The 22415-nt window shown below is 34.9% G+C and overlaps 3 protein-coding genes and 1 pseudogene across 3 annotated transcripts; 3 read left to right on the top strand and 1 right to left on the bottom strand.

Annotated features, from left to right (window-relative positions):
* Nucleotides 1–5116: 5116 nt before the first annotated feature.
* LOC111296965 (germin-like protein subfamily 1 member 13 pseudogene) lies at nucleotides 5117–6067 on the top strand (annotated as a pseudogene).
* An 8630-nt stretch (nucleotides 6068–14697) lies between these two features.
* Nucleotides 14698–16053, top strand: LOC111296423 (germin-like protein subfamily 1 member 13). The gene is made up of 2 exons (XM_022890718.2): nucleotides 14698–15041; nucleotides 15320–16053. Exons 1-2 carry the CDS (start codon nucleotides 14918–14920, stop codon nucleotides 15868–15870), a joined length of 675 nt encoding a protein of 224 aa, XP_022746453.2. The 5' UTR covers nucleotides 14698–14917; the 3' UTR covers nucleotides 15871–16053.
* An 84-nt stretch (nucleotides 16054–16137) lies between these two features.
* LOC149515556 (germin-like protein subfamily 1 member 7) lies at nucleotides 16138–16983 on the top strand. The gene is made up of 2 exons (XM_089741592.1): nucleotides 16138–16214; nucleotides 16433–16983. The coding sequence occupies exons 1-2, from the start codon at nucleotides 16178–16180 to the stop codon at nucleotides 16981–16983; spliced, it is 588 nt and encodes a 195-aa protein (XP_089597718.1). The 5' UTR covers nucleotides 16138–16177.
* A 3977-nt stretch (nucleotides 16984–20960) lies between these two features.
* On the bottom strand, nucleotides 20961–21986 carry LOC149515557 (uncharacterized). Its single transcript, XM_089741716.1, has 2 exons — nucleotides 21397–21986; nucleotides 20961–21243 (listed from the first exon to the last, which is right to left on the bottom strand). Exons 1-2 carry the CDS (start codon nucleotides 21984–21986, stop codon nucleotides 20961–20963), a joined length of 873 nt encoding a protein of 290 aa, XP_089597842.1.
* Nucleotides 21987–22415: the final 429 nt, after the last annotated feature.

Consider the following 22415-nt stretch of genomic DNA (forward strand, 5'->3'; position numbering starts at 1 on the left):
AATATAAAATTTTGCATGTTTTACAGTTATTCTTTCATTAACATGCCGGAATGGCTTTATAATTAAGTTGGAAATCATAGCCTTCATGTTTTACTTGATCAACATTTTTTAGGCATGCAATTAAGAGTATAAACTTACACACCGTTAAACTTTGCAGTGCAGGCTCTATCATCTTTCTGATTCATGCTGTTCAAATATAATAATGACAGTATAGGGGCTTAAAAATTGTTTATGATTTTAATCTAATCAGGGCTAACAAGTTTCTTAGTTAAAATGTTAAAAGAGACTTTCATTGTGGGTTTATCTTTCACTTTCACTTTAGAGTAATTAATTGTTGCGCCTGAAGCAATAATCACAACAATACAGAAGCAATAAACAACAATCAATAATCAAATACGCATGAAAAATAAAGCACACTAAGATTTACGTGGAAAACCCTTCAGTGTAGAGGGAAAAAACTACAGGCCACCAGAAAAATCTTCACTATCAAATAATAGTTATACAAAGTTCTTCTCTAGCTAAAACTAGAGCTAATCAATAACTAGAGAAACAATTGGAGAAATCTCACCAAATAAGTGACTCAACAAATACACCCTAGATTTGTTCCTAGAGAGCTTCAAACCCGATCTTCACCGTTCAGAATGTAGAACTCTGAATCATAAACCTCCTGACAAGGTTCTAACTCAATCGGACCACGGATCGATTTCTGTTCAACCAACTTCCCTTCTTTTTTTTCTCTCTCTACTTTTTTTGGCTTTTCTTCTTTCTCCGCTTGGTTTTCGACACAAACTTAAAACAATCCCACCTCTTTTTTATTAAGTAGCTAGGGCTCTGTGTAAAATAAAAGATCAAGGCTCATGACCTTTACTTGGTCCAAAACCACTTACATGGGACTGAACCCCATTTTCCTAACAATCTCCCCTTCTAGCCCCATTAGGAGGAGATTCATCACCATAGTAGTTTCATTTGAAACTTACCTTGGCCAGGGAACTCATTTCGGCCAAGTTACTGCAAAGCTCAAGCTTTTCCCTGAGAAGTTTAACAAGATCATAAGTATCATTCTTTCGCAATGACTCTATCTCTTCTTTTATTGCTTTTAACCAGTACTCTTTATCCGGAGTAGCCTGCACATCTTGAAAGCTTTCTGACTCTCCTTCACTGGTAATTAAAATAAAATTTAAACTTGGATACCTAGTAGATGGCCTGCGCTCTCTAGTAGATCTCCTGAGCTGAGGCTCTACATCACTTGATGTTGAAGGTAGTTCTCCCTGCTCAACACTCTCAGGTAGAAAGGATTGCTCCCCCTGCTCAAAACTAATAACATTTGACTCATCACCAATTGTGGTTGGCTCATTCATATCCCCAAGTTCTGTTTCTTGCTCATTTTCACCATCTGTGGCTCTTTCTTGTGGAATCTCTATCGGTGTTGAAATATCACACTCAACAGTAACCTGTGTAGTCTTCTCATTTTTCTCAAAGTCTGCTATGGTTTCTTTTTTATGAAAGACCACATCCCTGCTTCTGACCGTCTTTCTCTTTACTAGATCCCATACCCTGTAGCCAAATTTCTCATCACCATATCCTACAAACACACATTGTATAGTTTTACTGTCAAACTTTGATCTCTACTTTTTCGGCACATGCATGAATGCTTTACACCCAAAAACTTTCAAGTGAGAGTATGAAGTATCTTTTTCTGTCCACACTCTTTCTAGAATGTCAAAGCCCAAAGGAACTGATGGTGACCTGTTAAGTAAATAACAAGCTATGTTGACTGCTTCACCCCAGAATGACTTTAGTAATTTTACCATCCTTAATATACATTTGACTTTTTCCATAATTGTGCGATTCATTCTTTCAGCTATACCATTATGCTGCGGTGTTCCAGGTTCTGTCCTCTCATGCCTGATCCCATGCTTTGAGCAATACTCTTCAAAGCTTTTAGATGTGTATTCCTCACCACTATCAATTCGAATACACTTCAAGGGTAACCCTGTCATCCTTTCAACCATGGCATGAAATTTTTGAAAATACTGCAGTACATGACTTTTGTATTTCAACATATACACCCAAGTCTTACGTGAAGCATCATCAATAAAAGTAACAAAATATCTGCTACCACCTAATAACTCAACCTCAATAGGACCACATACGTCAGAATAAATTAATTCCAATCTATTTTCTTTTCTCTGAGAACTTTTACGAAAAGAAACTCTATGATGCTTACCAAACAAACAATAATCACATGAATTGAGAGACATACCTTTGGTCAAGGGAATGAGAGAGTGCCTTGCCAAAACCTGTAATCCTTTTTCACTCATGTGTGCCAGCCTCCTGTGCCACAAGTTTGCTGAAGCATCATTTTCAACGGTATTTACCTGGTTACCATTCAATTGCATCCATGTTTTATACATTGTGCAGCATAGTTTTCTCCTTGCAACTACCATAGATCCTTTGAGAAGCTTTCATTGTCCATTCTTTTATCGGTTTTCATATCCCTCCTTATCAAGGATATTAGTAGCAAGCAAGTTCATTCTCATATCTGAAATGTGTCTGACATCCCTCAAAGTCAACTTGCAGCCTGTATTAGTTTGTACAACAATATCACCAATCCCAACAATTTGTGACACATTCTTGTTTCTCATCTTGGTACAACCATAGTCTCCTGCTTTGTAAGTTGTAAACAACTCTCTCTTAGGAACACAATGATATGCCACTCCTATGTCAACTATCCACTCAATGTCGGAATCACTAACATGATTACAATCACCATGTGTACAAATCAAAGTAACTGAATCACTATCTAAATTCACTGCTGTAATATTGCCATCATCTAAACTCTTGCCTTTCTCATCTTTTCGCTCTTGCTTTAAGATTCTATAGTTTCATTTTATATGACTCGCCTTACCATAATGGAAACACTTCACTTTACCTCTAGACTTGGATCTATGTTTAGACTTACCATGGCCTTTTGAGTTCTGACCTCTGTCGATGTTTCTACCCCTACTCTCTGTGACTAGAGCTTGATTCCCAGGGTCTACATCTTTTCGCCTTGCTTCTTCATTAAGCACATTGTCCTTTACCATCTCAAATGTCACCTTATAATCAGGAGCTGATTAAGAACAGTCACAACTAGAGTATTCCAGCTGTCTGGCAATGAACCCAAAAGAAATAATGCCTTCATTTCGTCATCCATCTTAAGCTCTATAGTAGTCATCCGATTAAATATATCTTGAAAATCACTCAAGTACTCTGTAACAGATCGTCCATCCTTGTACTGTAAAGTTGCAATCTTTTTAACAAGCATAACTTTATTCATACATGTTTTTCTCTCATACAATGCTGCTAATTTTTTTCAAACAATGTGAGCATCTGACTCCTGCGCTACATGATGGAACACGCTGATATCAACCTATTTTTTGATTGTAGCCAGCGTCTTTCTACCTAGCTTCTTCCAGCTTTCATCTTTCATATCTGCTAGTTTAGCCGAATCACCCAATACTGGCTCATACAAATCTTTGCAGTATAGATGATCCTTCATCATAGGCTTCCAAATTGAATAATTCGATGCTTTCAATTTTATCATGGAACCTGTATCACCCTCCATGATCTCAAACAGAATTTACTTCTATCCTGGGTTGCTTCTGTATCGATGTCTCAAAATAACCCTCGCTCTGATACCACTTGTTGCGCCTGAAGCAATAATCACAACAATACAGAAGCAATAGACAACAATCAATAATCAAATACGCAGGAAAAATAAAGCACACCAAGATTTACGTGGAAAACCCTTCAGTGTAGAGGGAAAAAATCACGGGCCACCAGAAAAATCTTCACTATCAAATAATAGTTATACAAAGTTCTTCTCTAGCTAAAACTAGAGTTAATCAACAACTAGAGAAACAATTGGAGAAATCTTACCAAATAAGTGACTCAACAAATACACCCTGAATTTGTTCCTAGAGAGCTTCAAACCCGATCTTCACCGTTCAGAATGTAGAACTCTGAATCATAAACCTCCTGACAAGGTTCTAACTCAATCGGACCACGGATCGACTTTCGTTCAACCAACTCTCCCTTCTTCTTTTTCTCTCTCTGCTTTTCTTGGCTTTTCTTCTTTCTCTGCTTGGTTTTCGACACACACTTAAAACAATCCCACCTCTTTTTTATTAAGTAGCTAGGGCTCTGTATAAAATAAAAGATCAAGGCCCATGGCCTTTACTTGGTCCAAAACTACTTACATGGGACTGGACCCTATTTTCCTAACATTAATTTTTTTTTTTATATTTGAAAGTGTATATGAATCGTATCATTAAAATTAAGAGTGCAATAACCTATTACAGACCAAGCGATTGTTTGAAACTTTTTGTATGATTTTTTTTCATCATTTTATTATTCTTGTTCACTATTTTAATTATGAGAACCATTTCAAGGAATTGTTGCTGCAGGCCGGCTAATTGACCATCCGTTGAAATAAATTCATTAATTTCAAATGGATAGCATGCTTGAGAAGCTGTCATGCAAGAAAAGCTGTAGAAAGATTCAATGCTGTTGTTTTATATATTTGGATAGATTACATTATCTTATTTGACACAGTTCAATCAGGGATATGCATGGACACTCAAATACAAATCTTGTGATAATATCTATGCCCGATAAGGACATGTTCAGATATTGACCAATTAATTATGCAAATAATGAATTCCTTTGAACAGATCACCAGATTCATGTAAATACAGATTCATGTATAAATAACAATTCCAGACTCTTCTCAGTTTCACTATGAACTATGTGATTGGGAGGTGAAGGCAATAGAGTAGTTAAATAAACAAAAAAAGAAACATTTGGTATGAAAAATTGACCACTTCCATTGCAAAATGTAAGTAGCAGAAGGATGATTCGTCCATATTTCTTTAAACACTAATCACTGCAGACTTGGTAAAATCTTTCATCTGTTATTAATTTTTTCAAAAAAAAAAAAAAAAAGAAGAATGAAAAATAGAACTGTTCATTGACTGCTATCTATAAATAGGCATGCCTTCAAGCCAGATATTCTCACCCCTCACCAAGCAACAAAACTCAAAAGAATTTACATCAAGACAGCCACTTTACAACAATGAAAGGTGTTCATTTATTTGCCCTGTTGGTTCTGGCTTCCACACTAGCCTCTGCCTCTGACCCCAGCCATCTTCAGGACTTCTGTATAGCAATTAATGATACCACAAATGGTGGTATGTTCTTCAATTCTTCTTCTGTTTTCTTTGGAATGCGTTCATGTCAACATCTAAACTGAAGATATTTAGCACAGAAAATTATTTGAGAAATATTCTCATTTTTTGTATGGGATGGTAGCTATCAAAGTAATAACATTTTTTGAACTCAGAAGCTTAATTAAGTTGATTTATGCATTTAACATATCTAAAATTTAAATCTCAAAAATTGTAATTCTTTTGCCTATTATCATACTGTGACCACCTGGTACAAAAAATAATAATATTTTTCTTTCCATTGTGCAGTTTTTGTTAATGGCAAGTTCTGAGAGGACCCAAAGCTTGCCAACCCAGAAGACTTCTTCTCTTCGGGGCTTAACATTCCAGGGAACACATCAAATCAACTAGGATCAAAAGTCACTCTAATCAATGCGGACAAAATACCAGGACTTAACACACTTGGCATATCTCTTGTCCGAGTAGACTATGCACCCCATGGCCTAAACCCACCTCACACTCACCCTCGTGCCACGGAAATCCTAACAGTTGTGGAGGGCACACTCTACGTTGGCTTCGTTACATCCAACCCGGATAACCGTTTCATCACCAAAGTCCTATACCCTGGAGATGTCTTCGTTTTTCCAATCGGTCTCATTCACTTCCAGTTCAACATAGGGAACACCAATGCTGTTGCATTTTCTAGTCTTAGCAGCCAAAACCCAGGGATTATCACCATTGGAAAAGCAGTCTTTGGCTCAAAACCTGCCATCAATCCTGATGTTCTTGTTAAGGCCATCCAGCTGGATAAGAATATCGTTAACCAACTTCAGTCCCTGTTCTGGCCGTTAAACAACTAGAGGACTATATCTATACCCATGAAATTTATGTAGTAAATTGTTGTGGATAATGTTTGATTTGTTTACATCGTTGAAAGAGGTTGCTTTTGTAAACTATTTTAATTTGATCATGTAATAATCTGGAGTACAGAAATTTTTTTGTGTTTTGGACCCACCCCTACTTCACCTAGGAAAATGAAATTGTTTTTTTTTTTTCCTTCTTGGGGTTATTGGAATTTGACATTGCATTCCCTCATTGGCTTGTCAGTTACAAAAACTGTCACACAATCAAGATTCAAGAATCATCCGTACATCCCTAAAATGCTCTATCTAAACCCTCATCAGGTTCTCCTGCATGTCACAAACGAAACATGATCTCTCCAATATAGGTTGAAAAACTTGAAGCATCGACAAAGACAAAGGCAGAATCAATGGGTGAAAATGAAAGGAACTAAGAATCAGACTTCGAAGTTCCAAACTAAGAAGAAGATGATCTTCTAACTCCAGGAATCCATAAACCTATCCCTTCTCCACCTTGACAGCTTAAAGAGCACCCACCAAAATCGCCATCGGTGCACCACCTGTGCCCGCATTGTCACCGCTTCCAACCCAATGAAACGTCCTTCTCCTGAACCAATCTCTGAACCCAAGTCCAAAAAGCCTTTACTTGACAACCACAACAACTCTCTCGCTGGCTTCGCCAAGCTCCCTCTTCCACAGCTTCACCGCTCTGTTTCTGACCCTTATAGCCCACCAAAAGCTAATCTTTCAGAGAATGCAAAGGCCTTGGAATATAACCCATTGTGAAAAGGAAGTGCTTCTTGTTCTGCATTGCCGCCAAAGGCCCCTGCTTTAAGCAGTTCAAGATCTGATCCCATTTTATCTCCTGTTTAAGTCCTTCTCAAGGTCTTCAAGCTCCAATGAGATGGGATGGAATTGATCAAGGAAGAGAGTTCCATGCCAAGGTTGGTTTTTCCTTTCATTTGAAACTGTTTCTACTGTTTTCTTCTTTAAATGGGTTTATTTATTTTCTTGATACATGATTGATTCTTGGAACTGTTGGTCTAGTGGATGCTGTAGAATTCCAATTGTGCTAACAACGTTCTCAATACTCCACTACCTCATATTTCTCTTTTGGCTTTTGAAAATTAACAATTTAAAATTAATTCATAAATTTCATCAACAGGTCCACGTTATTTTCATCATCTAGTTATAATTCGGATTATATTGTTATTTTCATCATCTAGTTATAATTCAAATTATATTAGCTAATCTATCACCATATTCATCACTTAGTTACTATATTTGCCTTTTCAAATCATCTTTCTCAAACTTCTTTTATCTTTCTTTCATTTCTTTTTTATTGTTGTCATCCCAAGTTTCTCGTCAAAGGATTGCAAGAATATTTTATGAATATTATCATTCATTCATGATCTTTTCAATTCATAACAAATATAATATAATCAAATATTTCCTCAATTTATTCTGAGGATGCAAAACTAAGAGAAGTCAAGGTAAATTAAAGAAAAGGGTAATCAACAAAAACGACTATGATAAAAAAACAAATAGCAAAAGAACAAATTTAAAAGCATACCACTAAGATAAGTGTTTGTATGGTATAACCATGTCCAAATAATAAATATTAGACAATATTTAATATTAATCCAAAATCTGTTTAAAAACTCATTCAATTGAATTCCTAAATAATTTTGAGCTTTCGAATCTTGCCCTAATTTAGTATGGTCTTCTATCTAACTACGTTTTCTGCTTTCAACTCAGATTTTTTCTACTCAAATCGTTCTTTTGGGTTTTCAATTTAAGTCTTCTTTTTTTCTCGTTTTTCTTTTCTTTTTTTTTCCTTTTTTCACATCTTTTATCATTTTTTTTATTTTTTTTCATTTCATCTATTATTAACATATCCCACACATTTCGAATCAATCTCTAAACACAAGAATAAATCATGATCTCATTACTCTATCTTAAGCATGTCTTAATTCTATATATGATTTTTCAATTCAAGCATTTACTTTATATCAAAATAGACCTTTCAGGCACATGATGTAGGCTACAGTGAAAAGTCAAGAAGAAATGGATAGAATAGGCTCAAACATGTGTTTAAAAGGTTCAAATCAAATGATTATTTCTCATCACGTAAAGCGACTTGACATTTTGCTCCATTCTTCGTGGTTTCTTTTTTTTATTCTTACTTTTCATTTGTCACTATTTCTTTCTAAGAGAAATCCATTCACAAATGATTCTTTTTATCTTGCCCCTTAGGTCATTTATGGCATTTGTTTTCTTTTGTAAATGGTTCTTGTTTTTCCTTTTTTACTTTCCATCTTTGAGACTTTTTGTTTTTTTTTTTTAAATAACTATCTTTTTAAAATTTGTCCTTGGTGTGGAAGGTGTCACAACTTATAGATCTGTGGACTTATCACTAGACATAGATTTTAGAAGTCGTTACCAATCTTTTTAATTTATGTGCAATTAGTTACCTAACTGAACATATCCCAATTTAAAATGGAGTACCAAACTTAATTCGAGTATCTTTAAAAGCTAAATTCTAGTATAGGAAATCAAATTTTAGATTTGAGAATGCATTTACACGTGAGAAAGATTATATGACTCTCACAGTGTCTATTTAAAAAATGATATTAGTTCGATTTCAAAGTATCCAAGCCATAAAGTCTCTTTCTAATTTTATCAAATAATTTAATTATAAAAAATTGATCCTAAAATTAGTCTAATAATTTGGTAGTAATTTAAGATAATTTTCTTATATCGGGAGTATTCATAGAAACTTATGTCCTACTTTGAAAAAGCTCCATCATTAGATTCAATTAGTTTTTTTTGTTGTAAAAAAAACTTTCATTTGTCAAAATGATTTGTTTTCAAAAATATCTTCTAATATGTTTGTAAGATTTTCTATGAACGATTATCCTCCAATATATTTGTAAGATTGAAATTTTATTTTATATGTGAAAATAATTTTTTTATATAAATATCTTCTAATATGTTGATAAGATTTTCGTCGAAAATTATCTTCTAATATGTTGGTAGGATTTTTAAAAAAATAATTTTTTTAAAAAATTCATTAAGTCCTCTAATAGTTTGTTAAGACTTAATTTAAGATTTAAATACTCCAATAGTTTAGTATGATTAAAAAATTTTTAAAAATTTTTTTTTAATTTAAAAAAAATCAATTAAAATAAATAAAAATTATCATGCAAATAATATTATGCAATAATAATATATCATGCAATTATAATATAATTATGCAATAATATAATATATAAATTATCATGTAATTAATATAAAATATCATGCAATTAATTAATAATTATGCAAAAATATAAAAAAAATCATAAATAATATTACCATTTTTTTTCTTTTCTTCATTCATTTTTCATTTAATTAATAATGAAAAAAATAATAAAACATATAAAAAATCAAGAAATGGAAATAAAATCAAAAACATAAAATCAAAAAATAAAAATAAAAATAAAAAAATAAAAATAAAAAAGAAAAAACCTACTATCGAGTCAGATCTAAAGACAAGTTAATGCATGGGTCACCGTGAGTTGGGATGTGGATCATGCCTTCTACAAAACGATGTCGTTTGGCTTTCCTAAATAAATAAAAATTTTTCATTTTTTTTCAAAAACCCTTGGTTCTCTCTCTCTCTATAGAATTGTTTCCTTTAACTTCTCTCTAGAGATTCATCAAAAAATTCAAAATCCCCTTAGTTTCCAGCCAAATATGAAGAATTCGACATTGAAAATTTTAACCGGTTGCCAGACAAACCATCCTATCCCAAAAAATTGAATGACCTCAAAACCCGACCACCGTGAAACCCTTCTAGCCGTCATAAGCTTCACCAAAAAATTCAAGTATTCATCGAAAAGTTCGTATCCAACCCAGAAAACCCAGTTTTTCCTAGAAATTCAAATCAAATCCATAAATTCAAACAAAAAAAAAACTAGAAAAACTCCAACAAATTAGAAAAACGAAATTATCTCCAGAAATTTAAATCAAATAAAAACAAAATAAAGCCAAATCAAAACTTAGAATTACAAAGAAACTTAAAAAAAAAAATCCTAGAAAAAAATCCAGAAACAACTCTAATCTAGCAATTTAGAATTTTAAAAAATTTACAAACAATTTCAACAAACTCAAACTAGAATCCCATGAAAAATCAAAACCCACAAAAATCTAGTTTGTCCTTTTTCCGTGATTGTTCTATCTATGGGTTTGTCATCTTTTCGCCAAGTTTGGATAACTTTAGAAATTTTTTTTCATCAACAAATGTCAAGCAAAGTTAAATCTATTACATGATAAGTTGCAGAGTTTGAGTAAAGAAACTATGTCTATTAAAGAATATCTAGCCAAAATCAAATCTATTTATGATAATTTAGCAACCATAAATCATCCTATCTCTAATTTAGAATTGGTCACTCTTACTTTGAATGAACTATCAAATACCATTGAATATCAACTAGTTGTCTTTACTATTGAAACTAGAGAGAATTCCATTTTCTTTAATGATTTGAAAGCATAGCTATTAGTTCATGAGCAGTAATTGAAAAGAATGTAAGTATTATCATCATAACCTATGAATGCCATTATTAGTTCCCATGAGATAGCCATAGTAACTCACCCAAATAGTCGAAGTCAGTGCTTCAATAATCCTCATCTTGATTTTAAGTACACTAGATAGATTAATCAAATATATGATCATCGTGATTCTCAATCTTTTTCTCACAGAAATCATATGTCTAAATAAGACTTTCAATCAAATAACCAAGATAATAGGAACTTTTCACGTTGTCATCACAATATCACACCATTGTTGGAGCTTTACAATATCTTACCTTTACTAGACCTGATAATATCTATGATGTGCAGCAAGTCTATCAATTGATGCATGCGCCTTGTGATATTCACTTTCTGGTAGTGAAACGAATCTTGAGATATCTTAAAAGAACTATCAATTGTGGTATTTGATTATTTCCTTGCACTACACCAAATCTGGTATTCTATGTTGATGCTATTGGCCTAGTTGTCCAAGCGTTAGATGTTCTACAATTGGTCACTGTGTTTTCTTATATTCCAATCCTGTTTTTTAGTGTACTAAAAAATAAGTTTTTGTTGCTTAATCTAGTACCGGAGTAAAGTATATGGCTCTTTCTATAGCTTCTCGAGATATACTTTGGATTTCTTATATATTGAATGAGATTGGATTTCCTTTTGCACTATCTTATTTTGAATATTCTGACAATATGGGTGCTACTCAACTTGTTTCCAATCCAATCTTTCATGCTTGCACAAACCATATAAAGATCTCTTATCACTTTATTCGAGACTTTGTTTGCAAGCATTTTCTTCAAGTTAGTTATGTTCGTTTTTAATCACAACTAGTTGATATATTTACCAAGGGACTGTCTTCCTCAATTTTTCATCCATTTAAAAACAAGCTCTTGTGGAGTTCTCCCTAATCGCTTGAAGGGGTGTATTAGAATATGTTGTCAATAGTTATACATTTAGTTATGTATAAATATGCTTGTGTCACGGCCCTAGTGAAGAGCCATGAATCTCACATCGACTGTGTACTAGAGTTGGTCTTGGGATATTAGTGTGCATACCACCTTCAACTTATTAGACGCCTTTTATGGGACAAAACTGTGAGATCTAATGGGTTGAAGTGGATAATACCTCATAAGTTAGTGTGGACCATGTCATTTAGGTTGATCTAGGACGTGAAAGAGTCCATCCTCGTATCCTAGAGTCTTGCGAGCTTGAAGCTTGAGTTTCGACTCGTGACACTTGTTCTCTCATGATATAATATACATGCCATAACCAAAAATGAGATAAAGCAAAACATTTATTTTTTACAAATTCGTTTCGTATAGACTAGTGGGAATTGAGGGCAACACAAGCATTTCTTTTATCATATAGTAAATTCAATTACCTTTCCAGAGAGTATATATATAATGTGCTTGTCAAGTGTACGTTCAAATCAGCAGTGTATGTGCATTCTTGACAGCAATAAACATGCTGGCATTGAAAAGTCTATACTTAACAAAAAAGCTTACAAAGCAATAGTGCTGGATCGGTACATAAAGCAAACACTTCAGTTCTTTTTTTTTTTCCCCCAAAATGAATCGTTAGTATATTAAGCGGAAACACAAGTCAAGCATTAAACCATAACAAATTACAGCATCAATTCAAGTACGATAAAAAATGGTCTACTTAATTGTTAGCCCACCAGAATTTTCACTGAAGATTTTTCACCACATTCTTGTCCAATTGGAAGGCCTTGACAAGAACATCAGGATTAATGGGTGGGTTTGATCCAAACACAGCATTTACTATTGTAATGACACCAGGGCTTTGGCTGCTCAAAGCAGCAAAAGCAACAGCATTGGTTTTCCCCACATTGAACTGGAAGTGAATGAGACCAACAAGGAAAACAAACACATCTCCAGGGTATAGGATTTTGGTGATGAGACGATTATCCGGGTTTGATGTAACAAAGCCAACGTAGAGTGTGCCCTCCATTAATCCTGATGTTTTTGAGTGAGAGGAAACCATTAGGTACGTAGTCAATTCGAGCCAACGAGTTGCCAAGAGTGTTGAGTCCTAATATTTGGGCCACATTGTGTTTCTAGGGATGTTAGAGCCCTGAAAAGAAGGAAGTCTTCTGCTTTGGCCAGCTTTGGGTTAACAAACACTGCATACATGAAGGGAAAACAATGTGTTATTTTCACTTGTAGATTGTTTCAGATAGTTTTGCAGCCTGAAAATTTTCTTTCTTGCAGAGTTGCTTTATTATTATTTTTTTAAGCGGCAAAGGATTTCTGGACTTGCCAATACATCATCTTCTTGAAATGGTCCAAGTCGGTTTCTCTATGTCCATTTTAACGAATTCATGGGAAAAATCTCCCAGGATCAAACCCATGCAACAAAGAAAGAAATACACTTTCTTTGCCACTTTAGCCAACCATCCGTTGGTAAAGAGTTGCTTTATTTTAGGCATATATTTGAAGCACAAGTTTAAGAATAACAGAGAAAAATAGAACATACCTCTATCCCATGTCATTGATAGTTACACAGAAGTCCTGGAGAGGGCCAGGATCAGATGCATAGGCAAATGAGGAAGCCAGAGCCAAGAGAGAAAATTCTAGGAGGAAATGAGCACCTTTCATTGTGATAATGTAATTTCTAGCTTAAATTCTTCCAAGTTTGATTGCTTCGGGAGAGAATGAGAAATTTTTGCTGGAGATAGCATACCCATTTATAGGTTTGGAGCCTTTGAACTAGTGTATGTTTTTTCATTTTTCAAATGAAAACATTCCAAGTCTGCAGCAATTTTTTTTTATTCCTTCCAGATTTCTGATGAATTGTTACTTCCACTACTACCCATTTCTCTTCATCGAATTCCCACTTCCTATGCTCAATTACATAAGTAGTTTTGCCATGGAAGTAGTCATTTCCGTCATTAAATTATGTCTTTTATAGTACTTAAGACAACTTGAGCCATTCGTTGACTTTAGCACAAATCCAAGGTTTCTATGGCTGCGGGCACTCCATACAAATAAAATATGTTTGGCATTTGGCAGTGTTTAAACATAAGATGCTAGCAACTGGGCAGGTTCCGAGTGCCGCTTCTCATTCAAATATAAAATTTTGCATATTTTACAGTCGTTCTTTCGTTAGCTTGCTGGAATGGCTTTATAATCAAGTTGGAAATCATGGCCTTCATGTTTGACTTGATCAAGTTAACATTTTTCAGACATGCAATTAAGAGTATGAACATATACACAGCTAAACTTTAGTGTACAGGCTCTATTATCTTTCTGATTCTTGCTGCCAATAATAATGACAGTATTGGTGCTTGAAATTTGTTTGTGATTATAATCTGATCGTGGCTAACAAGTTTCTTAGTTAAAATGTTAAAGAGACTTTTGGGTTTATCTTTCATTTTTATTTTGTGGTAATTAATACTTTTTTACACTTGAAATTGTCAGAATTTGAATTATATATCTGGAATTAAGAGTTCAATAATCTACTAAGAGGTCATGCGGTTCACTAAAACCTTTAATATGTTTTTTCTCTTCATTTTATTATTCTTGTTCACTTTTTAAATTGTAAGAACCATTGCAAGGAATTGTTGCTGCAGGCCGGCTAATTGACCATTCTTTGAAATAAATTCATTAATTTCAGATGGATAGCATGCCTGAATTAAGAAGTAGTCGTGCAAGAAAAGCCTTAGAACGAATCAAGACTTGTGGTTTTGTATCTTTGGATAGATTATATTATCTTATTTGACACAGTTCAACGTGAACACTCAAACACATCTTTTGTGAATTTATCCATGCCTGATTAGGAAGTGTTCAGAGATTGACTAATTAATTAGACAAATAATAAATTCCTTTGAACAGATCACCAGATTCATGTAAATACAGATTCATGTATAAATAAAAATTCCAGGTTCTTCTCAGATATGAACTATTTGATTGGGAGGTGAAGGCCAATAGAGTAGTTAAATAAACAAAAAAAATAAACATTTGGTATGTACAAATTGACCAATTCCATTGCAAAATGTACTGTTGTAAGCATGGGAACATTGAATTCAAAGAAGCTGAAGGATGATTCGTCCATGTTTTTTTTAAACAGTAATCACTGCAGACTTGGTAATATCTTTCATCTGTTAATAATTTTTCAAAAAAAGGAAGAATTAAAGAATGAAATGAATAGACCTGTTCGGTGACTACTATCTATAAATAGGCATGCCTTCAAGCCAGAAATTCTCACCCCTCACCAAGCAACAAAACTTACAAGAATTTATATCAAGACAGCCTCTTTACAACAATGAAGGGTTTTCATTTCCTTGTAGCATTTGCCCTGTTGGCTCTGGCTTCCACACTTGCCTCTGCCTCTGACCCAGGCCCTCTTCAGGACTTCTGTGTAGCAATTAATGATACCAGAACTGGTGGTATGTTCTTTAATTCTTCTTCTATTTTCTTTGGAATGTATTCATGTCAACACCTAAACTGAAGACGTTTAGCACAAAAAATAATTTGAGAAACGTTGTCTCATTTTTTGTAAGGGATGGTAGGTATCAAAGTAGTAATTTTTTATTAAACCCGTGCTAAGCTCGGTTGGTTTATGCATCTAACATAACTGAAGTTTGAATTTCAAAACTCACAACATATTTCCCTGTGGCTTCCTAGTACAAAAAAAGTTGCAATATTTTTCTTTCCTTTTGTGCAGTTTTTGTTAATGGCAAGTTCTGCAAGGACCCAAAGCTTGCCAAACCAGAAGACTTCTTCATTTCGGGGCTCAACGTTCCAGGAGACACATCAAATCAACTAGGATCAAAAGTCACTCTAATCAATGTTGACAAAATACCAGGACTCAACACACTTGGCATATCTCTTGCCCGAGTAGACTATGCACCCTATGGCCTAAACCCACCTCACACTCACCCTCGTGCCACGGAAATCCTAACTGTTGTGGAGGGCATACTCTACGTTGGCTTCGTTACATCCAACCCGGATAACCGTTTCATCACCAAAGTCCTATACCCTGGAGATGTCTTCGTTTTCCCAGTAGGTCTCATTCACTTCCAGTTCAACATAGGGAACACCAATGCTGTTGCCTTTTCTGGTCTGAGCAGCCAAAACCCAGGGATTATCACCATTGGAAAAGCAGTCTTTGGCTCAGAACCTGTCGTCAATCCTGATGTTCTCGTTAAGGCCTTCCAGCTGGACAAAAACATCGTTAACCAACTTCAGTCCCGGTTGTGGCCGTTAAACAACTAGAGGACTATTTCTACACCCATGAAATTTATGTAGTAAATTGTTATGGATATTGTTTGATTTGTTTCTTTCATTGAATTTATTATAATTCTTGGATTGGAATATAAAATAAAGAGGTTGCTCATGTAAACCTATCTGTATTTTAATTTGATCATAGAATAATATGGAGTATTGAAATTTTTTTTGTATTTTGGACCCACCACTTCTTCACGTAGGAAATGAAATCGTTTTTTCCACACTAGCCTCTGCCTCTGACCCCAGCCATCTTCAGGACTTCTGTATAGCAATTAATGATACCACAAATGGTGGTATGTTCTTCAATTCTTCTTCTGTTTTCTTGGGAATGCGTTCATGTCAACATCTAAACTGAAGACATTTAGCACAGAAAATTATTTGAGAAATATTCTCATTTTTTGTATGGGATGGTAGCTATCAAAGTAATAACATTTTTTGAACTCAGAAGCTTAATTAAGTTGATTTATGCATTTAATATATCTAAAATTTAAATCTCAAAAATTGTAATTCTTTTGCCTATTATAATAATATTTTTCTTTCCTTTGTGCAGTTTTTGTTAATGGCAAGTTCTGCAAGGACCCAAAGCTTGCCAACCCAGAAGACTTCTTCTTTTCGGGGCTTAACATTCCAGGGAACACATCAAATCAACTAGGATCAAAAGTCACTCTAATCAATGCGGACAAAATATCAGGACTTAACACACTTGGCATATCTCTTGTCCGAGTAGACTATGCACCCCATGGCCTAAACCCACCTCACACTCACCCTCGTGCCACGGAAATCCTAACTGTTGTGGAGGGCACACTCTACGTTGGCTTCGTTACATCCAACCCGGATAACCGTTTCATCACCAAAGTCCTATACCCTGGAGATGTCTTCGTTTTTCCAATCGGTCTCATTCACTTCCAGTTCAACATAGGGAACACCAATGCTGTTGCATTTTCTAGTCTTAGCAGCCAAAACCCAGGGATTATCACCATTGGAAAAGCAGTCTTTGGCTCAGAACCTGCCATCAATCCTGATGTTCTTGTTAAGGCCATCCAGCTGGATAAGAATATCGTTAACCAACTTCAGTCCCTGTTCTGGCCGTTAAACAACTAGAGGACTATATCTATACCCATGAAATTTATGTAGTAAATTGTTGTGGATAATGTTTGATTTGTTTACATCGTTGAAAGAGGTTGCTTATGTAAACTATTTTAATTTGATCATGTAATAATCTGGAGTAGAGAAATTTTTCTGTGTTTTGGACCCACCCCTACTTCACCTAGGAAAATGAAATTGTTTTTTTTTTTTTTTTTTCCTTCTTGGGGTTATTGGAATTTGACATTGCATTCCCTCATTGGCTTGTCAGTTACAAAAACTGTCACACAATCAAGATTCAAGAATAATCCGTACACCCCTAAAATGCTCTATATAAACCCTCGTCAGGTTCTCCTGCATGTCACACACGAAACACGATCTCTCCACTATAGGTTGAAAAACTTGAAGCATCGACAAAGACAAAGGCAGAATCAATGGGTGAAAATGAAAGGAACTAAGAATCAGACTTCGAAGTTCCAAACCAAGAAGAAGATGATCTTCTAACTCCAGGAATCCATAAACCTATCCCTTCTCCACCTTGACAGCTTAAAGAGCACCCACCAAAATCGCCATCGGTGCACCACCTGTGCCCGCATTGTCACCGCTTCCAACCCAATGAAACGTCCTTTTCCTGAACCAATCTCTGAACCCAAGTCCAAAAAGCCTTTACTTGACAACCACAACAACTCTCTCGCTGGCTTCGCCAAGCTCCCTCTTCCACAGCTTCACCGCTCTGCTTCTGACCCTTATAGCCCACCAAAAGCTAAGCTTTCAGAGAATGCAAAGGCCTTGGAATATAACCCATTGTGAAAAGGAAGTGCTTCTTGTTCTGCATTGCCGCCAAAGGCCCCTGCTTTAAGCAGTTCAAGATCTGATCCCATTTTATCTCCTGTTTAAGTCCTTCCCAAGGTCTTCAAGCTCCAATGAGATGGGATGGAATTGATCAAGGAAGAGAGTTCCATGCCAAGGTTGGTTTTTCCTTTCATTTGAAACTGAAGGATTTAGAGCAGAGAAAGAACAAAAAACATAAGAAACTAATCTGTCACTTGAAGTAAATTGGCTCATCAGATCATGAGCTTCATTTATAGGCTTCAAAAATACAAAAGTTTGTTTAACTACTACAAAAGTTGTTTGCCTAACAGTATGGATCACCATGCACAGATCTATCATGTTACCTAAACTGATCAGATGACAGAATCTGTTACAAAAGTGCCAGTAGAAATACCATACCTAGTTGCTTTAACTACTAACATACTAACACTCCTCCTTGGCATTTCTGTTGGAAACACCAAGACTTTTCCTTAATGTTTCAAACCTTGCCTTTGGTAAGGCCTTGGTCAAAATATTTGCAATTTGATCTTCTGACTTGCAATGCACCAGTTTTACTTCACTCTTAGCTTCAACTTCTCTAATAAAATGATACTTGATCTTAATATGCTTAGTTCTTCCATGAAACACAGGGTTCTTGACCATTGCAACTGTTGACTGATTATCATAAAAATTTCTGTTGGATCATCTTGCTTTTGACTCAAATCCAGCAAAATTTTCCTTAGCCAAATTGCTTGATTAATAGCAGCTGCAGCAGCTATATACTCTACTTCTGCTGTTGATTAAGCCACAGTTTCTTGTTTCTTTGAATTCCAACTGAACACATTTAATCCAATGAAAAACACATAGCCTGAAGTGCTTTCCATGTCTTCATGAGAGCCAGCCCAGTCACTGTCTGTGAATCCAACCAATCTTGAACTTTCATTCTTCTTGAACCAAATTCCAAGTTCATTGGTTCCTTTGACATATCTCAACACTCTTTTTGCAGCCTTAAAACCAATTCACTAGGATTTCGCATGAACTTAGAGAGTAAATTTGCAGCATACATAATGTCTGGCCTTGTTGCTGTCAAATACAATAAGCAATCAACCAAGCTTCTATAAATAGAACCATCAACTTTGTTAGCTCCATCTTCTTTAATAAGTTTCTCATTTTGAGCCAAAGAAGTGTTGACTGGTTTGTAATTTTTCATCCCAAAATTATTCAAGATTTCATTTGCATATTTTCTTTGACAAATGAAAATTCTTTGCTGGTCTTGATAAATCTCCATTCCAAGAAAATAAGATATTTCTCTCATATCTGTCATCTCAAAAATTTCCTACATTTGGAGCTTAAAATCTTCCACAAGAGCTGATTTGCTACCTGTCACCAAAAGATCATCAACATACAAAGAAACAATCAATAGATCATTACTGTTAAAAACTTTAATATACAATGTTGCTTCACTGAGGCTTTTCTTGAATCCTAACTTCAGTAAATGATCATCAATTCTAGAATTTCACACTCTTGAAGCTTGTTTTAATCCATACAAAGCTTTCTTGAGTAGATAGACTTTACCTTCATGTCCCTTGGCAACAAAAGCATCAGATTGTTCAATGTAAATCTTCTCCTCAAGATAACCATTCAAGAAGGCAGATTTGACATCAAGTTGATATATTTTTCAATTTTGTTAAGTTGCTAAGGCTAATAGCAGCCTTATGGTGTCCAACCTTGCAACTGGAGTAAATGTCTTTGAAAAATCAACACCAAGCTGTTGGGAGTAGCCTTTAGCTACCAATCTAGCTTTAAGTTTGTTGATGGAACCATCAGCATTCAACTTTGTTCTGAAAATCCATTTAACACCAATGATGTTTTTGTTGCTTGGTCTGTCAGCCAGTATCCATGTTTGATTTTTCTCAATCATATGAATCTCCTCCTTTATGGCATTCATCCACTCTGAAAATTTGACAGCTTTTTCAAAGCTTGTAGGTTCAAGAATTACAACATTTGATCTTTGATAAATATTTGTGAGTGGTCTGATTCCTCTCACTGGTTCATGATCAATGATTTCATTTTCAAACATATAATCTTCTTGATCTTGGAAGCTTATCATGTCTATAGCAGTTTGCTTGACTGATTCTTCTTTTGATTTTTCTCAATTTCAGACAGCTTGCTTATTAAATCTCATATTCCTACTTACAATCATCTTGTCTGTAAGTGGATTGTAAGTCCTATGGCCTTTGGTGATGTTGCTATAGCCTAGAAAAATACATATTTTTGCTTTTCAATCAAGTTTGTCCCTTTCGATATCAGGAACGAACACATAACAGATGCTACCAAAAACTCTAAGGTGGTGCACTGATGGTTTGCTTCCATACCAGGCTTCGAAAAGAGTTTTTCCCTTCAAAGCTTTTGTGGGCAGCCTATTGAGCAAGTAGACAGAGATATTGACTGCCTCTGCCTAAAATTTTTTAAAAAGATTTTTCTCAAACAGCATACATCTTGCCATCTCCATGATTGTTCTATTCTTCCTTTCACTAACTCCATTTTGTTGTGGAGTGTAAGTTGCTGTCAGTTGGTGTTCAATTCTTGCAACTTCATAAAACTCATTAAATCTGTTAGATGTGTATTCAGTACCATTGTTTGACCTTATGATCTTGATTTTGTAGCCACTTTGATTCTCAATCCAAGCCTTGAACTTTCAAAATACATTTGTAACTTCAGACTTTTGTTTCATGAAGTAAATCCAACGCATTCACTTGCCCTCCATGTTTTGTTAATTGCAAATGGCAACTTACTTTATTTTCCTAGCTAACAGACTTCATACACTCTAGCACTGACTTCAACAGTAGGCATGTTTAATACAAGATCATTTTTATGCATGAAATTTAATGTATTGTAGTTGAAATGTCTCATCTTTTTATGCCATAAAGAAGATTCATCATGTGAAGTAGCATATGTAGAGGAATTTGCTTCATGCCAATTCAAGGAAAAATATTTTTCTTTCATATAACAGTAAAAAGTTCATGGCCAGTGGGATCATGAATTATGCATGCCTTGTCTTTGAAAACTAAAGAGTAGTTATTTTCTAGCAACTGTCCTATACTTAATAGGTTTTGATCTATTTTAGGCACAAATAACACATCTGAAATGAGTTTGGTACCTGTTGGTGTCTCAACTGCCACTACTCATTTTTCTTTGACTTCTATGAAATCACCATTACTTATTCTGACTTTAGAGGTACAGGTCTTGTCTAGTTCTTTGAACATGTTGATATCAGATGCCATATGGTGTGTGCAACCACTATCAATGGGCCATGCACTTGAAGAGGTTTTGGTTCCATAGCAAGTTGCAACAAAAACTTGCTCTTCTAGCTGTTGTTGATTGTCAGCAACTCTGGCTTGTTGATCTGGCTGCTGCTGTTTGTTGTTTTTACATACCTTTTCCATGTGACCAAGCTGCTTACAGTACCTACATTGTATGTCAGGTATGTACCAGCAATATTTCTCCAAGTGAGTGGTCTTTTTGTAGTGAGAGCAAGGTAAGAATTTTCTTTTCTTTTCATTGTTTCTAGAACCTTTATTTTTTCGATCTCTTTGTTTTCTGCCTTTGCTTTCTATTTACATCTTGCTTTTCTCTTTGGCTATAAAAGCACCTTCTGTTGAATCCTCTTGTCTGATAGCCCTTTTTTGCTCTTGAGCTTGTAAAGCATTAAACAATTCTGCTAGAGTTATCTTGGTTAGGTCTTTGGCGTCTTCAAAGGATGAGATTTTTGACTCAAACCTCTCTGGTAAGTTGACAAGAACCTTCTCCACAATTCTTTTGTCTGATAGCTCCTCACCAAGTAATCTAATCTTGTTTACTATATTTATGAGTCTGTCATTATACTCCTTTAAATTTTTAGACTCTTTCATCTTTAAGACTTCAAACTCTCTTCTAAGATTCAACACTTGCATTTGTTTTGTCTTGTCACTGCCTTGAAACTCTTTCTTGAGCACATCCCAAGCTTGTTTTGTAGTTTCACAAGTCATGATTCTAATGAATATGTTATCAAAAACTGAAGACTCAATACAGCTTTTAGCCTTGTACCTCTTTGATTTTTCTTCACTATAATTTTTCATTTGAGTTACTGTTGGATTTGCAGGAAGTTGTGATGGTTCCTTCTCATTTTCCATCACTTCCCACAAATCAAAAGCACTTAAATAAGTCTTCATTTTGACAGCCCATATCTGGTAGTTTTCACCAGAAAAAATAGGAGGTGGAGGTAAGGAGCAATTGCTTGAGTCAATTTAAGGTTGACAAAAGCTAGCTGGTAAGTGTTTGATGGCTTTTCACTCAATTTTTGAAACTCACAGGTCCTCTAAGACCTTAAAGAATGCTCTGATACCAATTGAAGGATTTAGAGCAGAGGAAGAACAAAAAACAGAAGAAACTAATCTGTCACTTGAAGTAAATTGGCTTATTAGATCATGAGCTTCATTTCATTAATTTATAAGCTTCAAAAATATAAAAGTTTATTTAATTACTACAAAAGTTGTTTGCCTAATAGTATGGATCACCATGCACAGATCCATCATGTTACCTAAACTGATCAGATGGCAGAACCTGTTACAAAAGTGCCAGTAGAAATGCCATACCTAGTT

This window comes from Durio zibethinus, chromosome 12 (assembly GCF_047325235.1).
Source record: "Durio zibethinus cultivar Kanyao isolate XHJ-2024 chromosome 12, ASM4732523v1, whole genome shotgun sequence".
Lineage (NCBI taxonomy): Eukaryota > Viridiplantae > Streptophyta > Magnoliopsida > Malvales > Malvaceae > Durio > Durio zibethinus.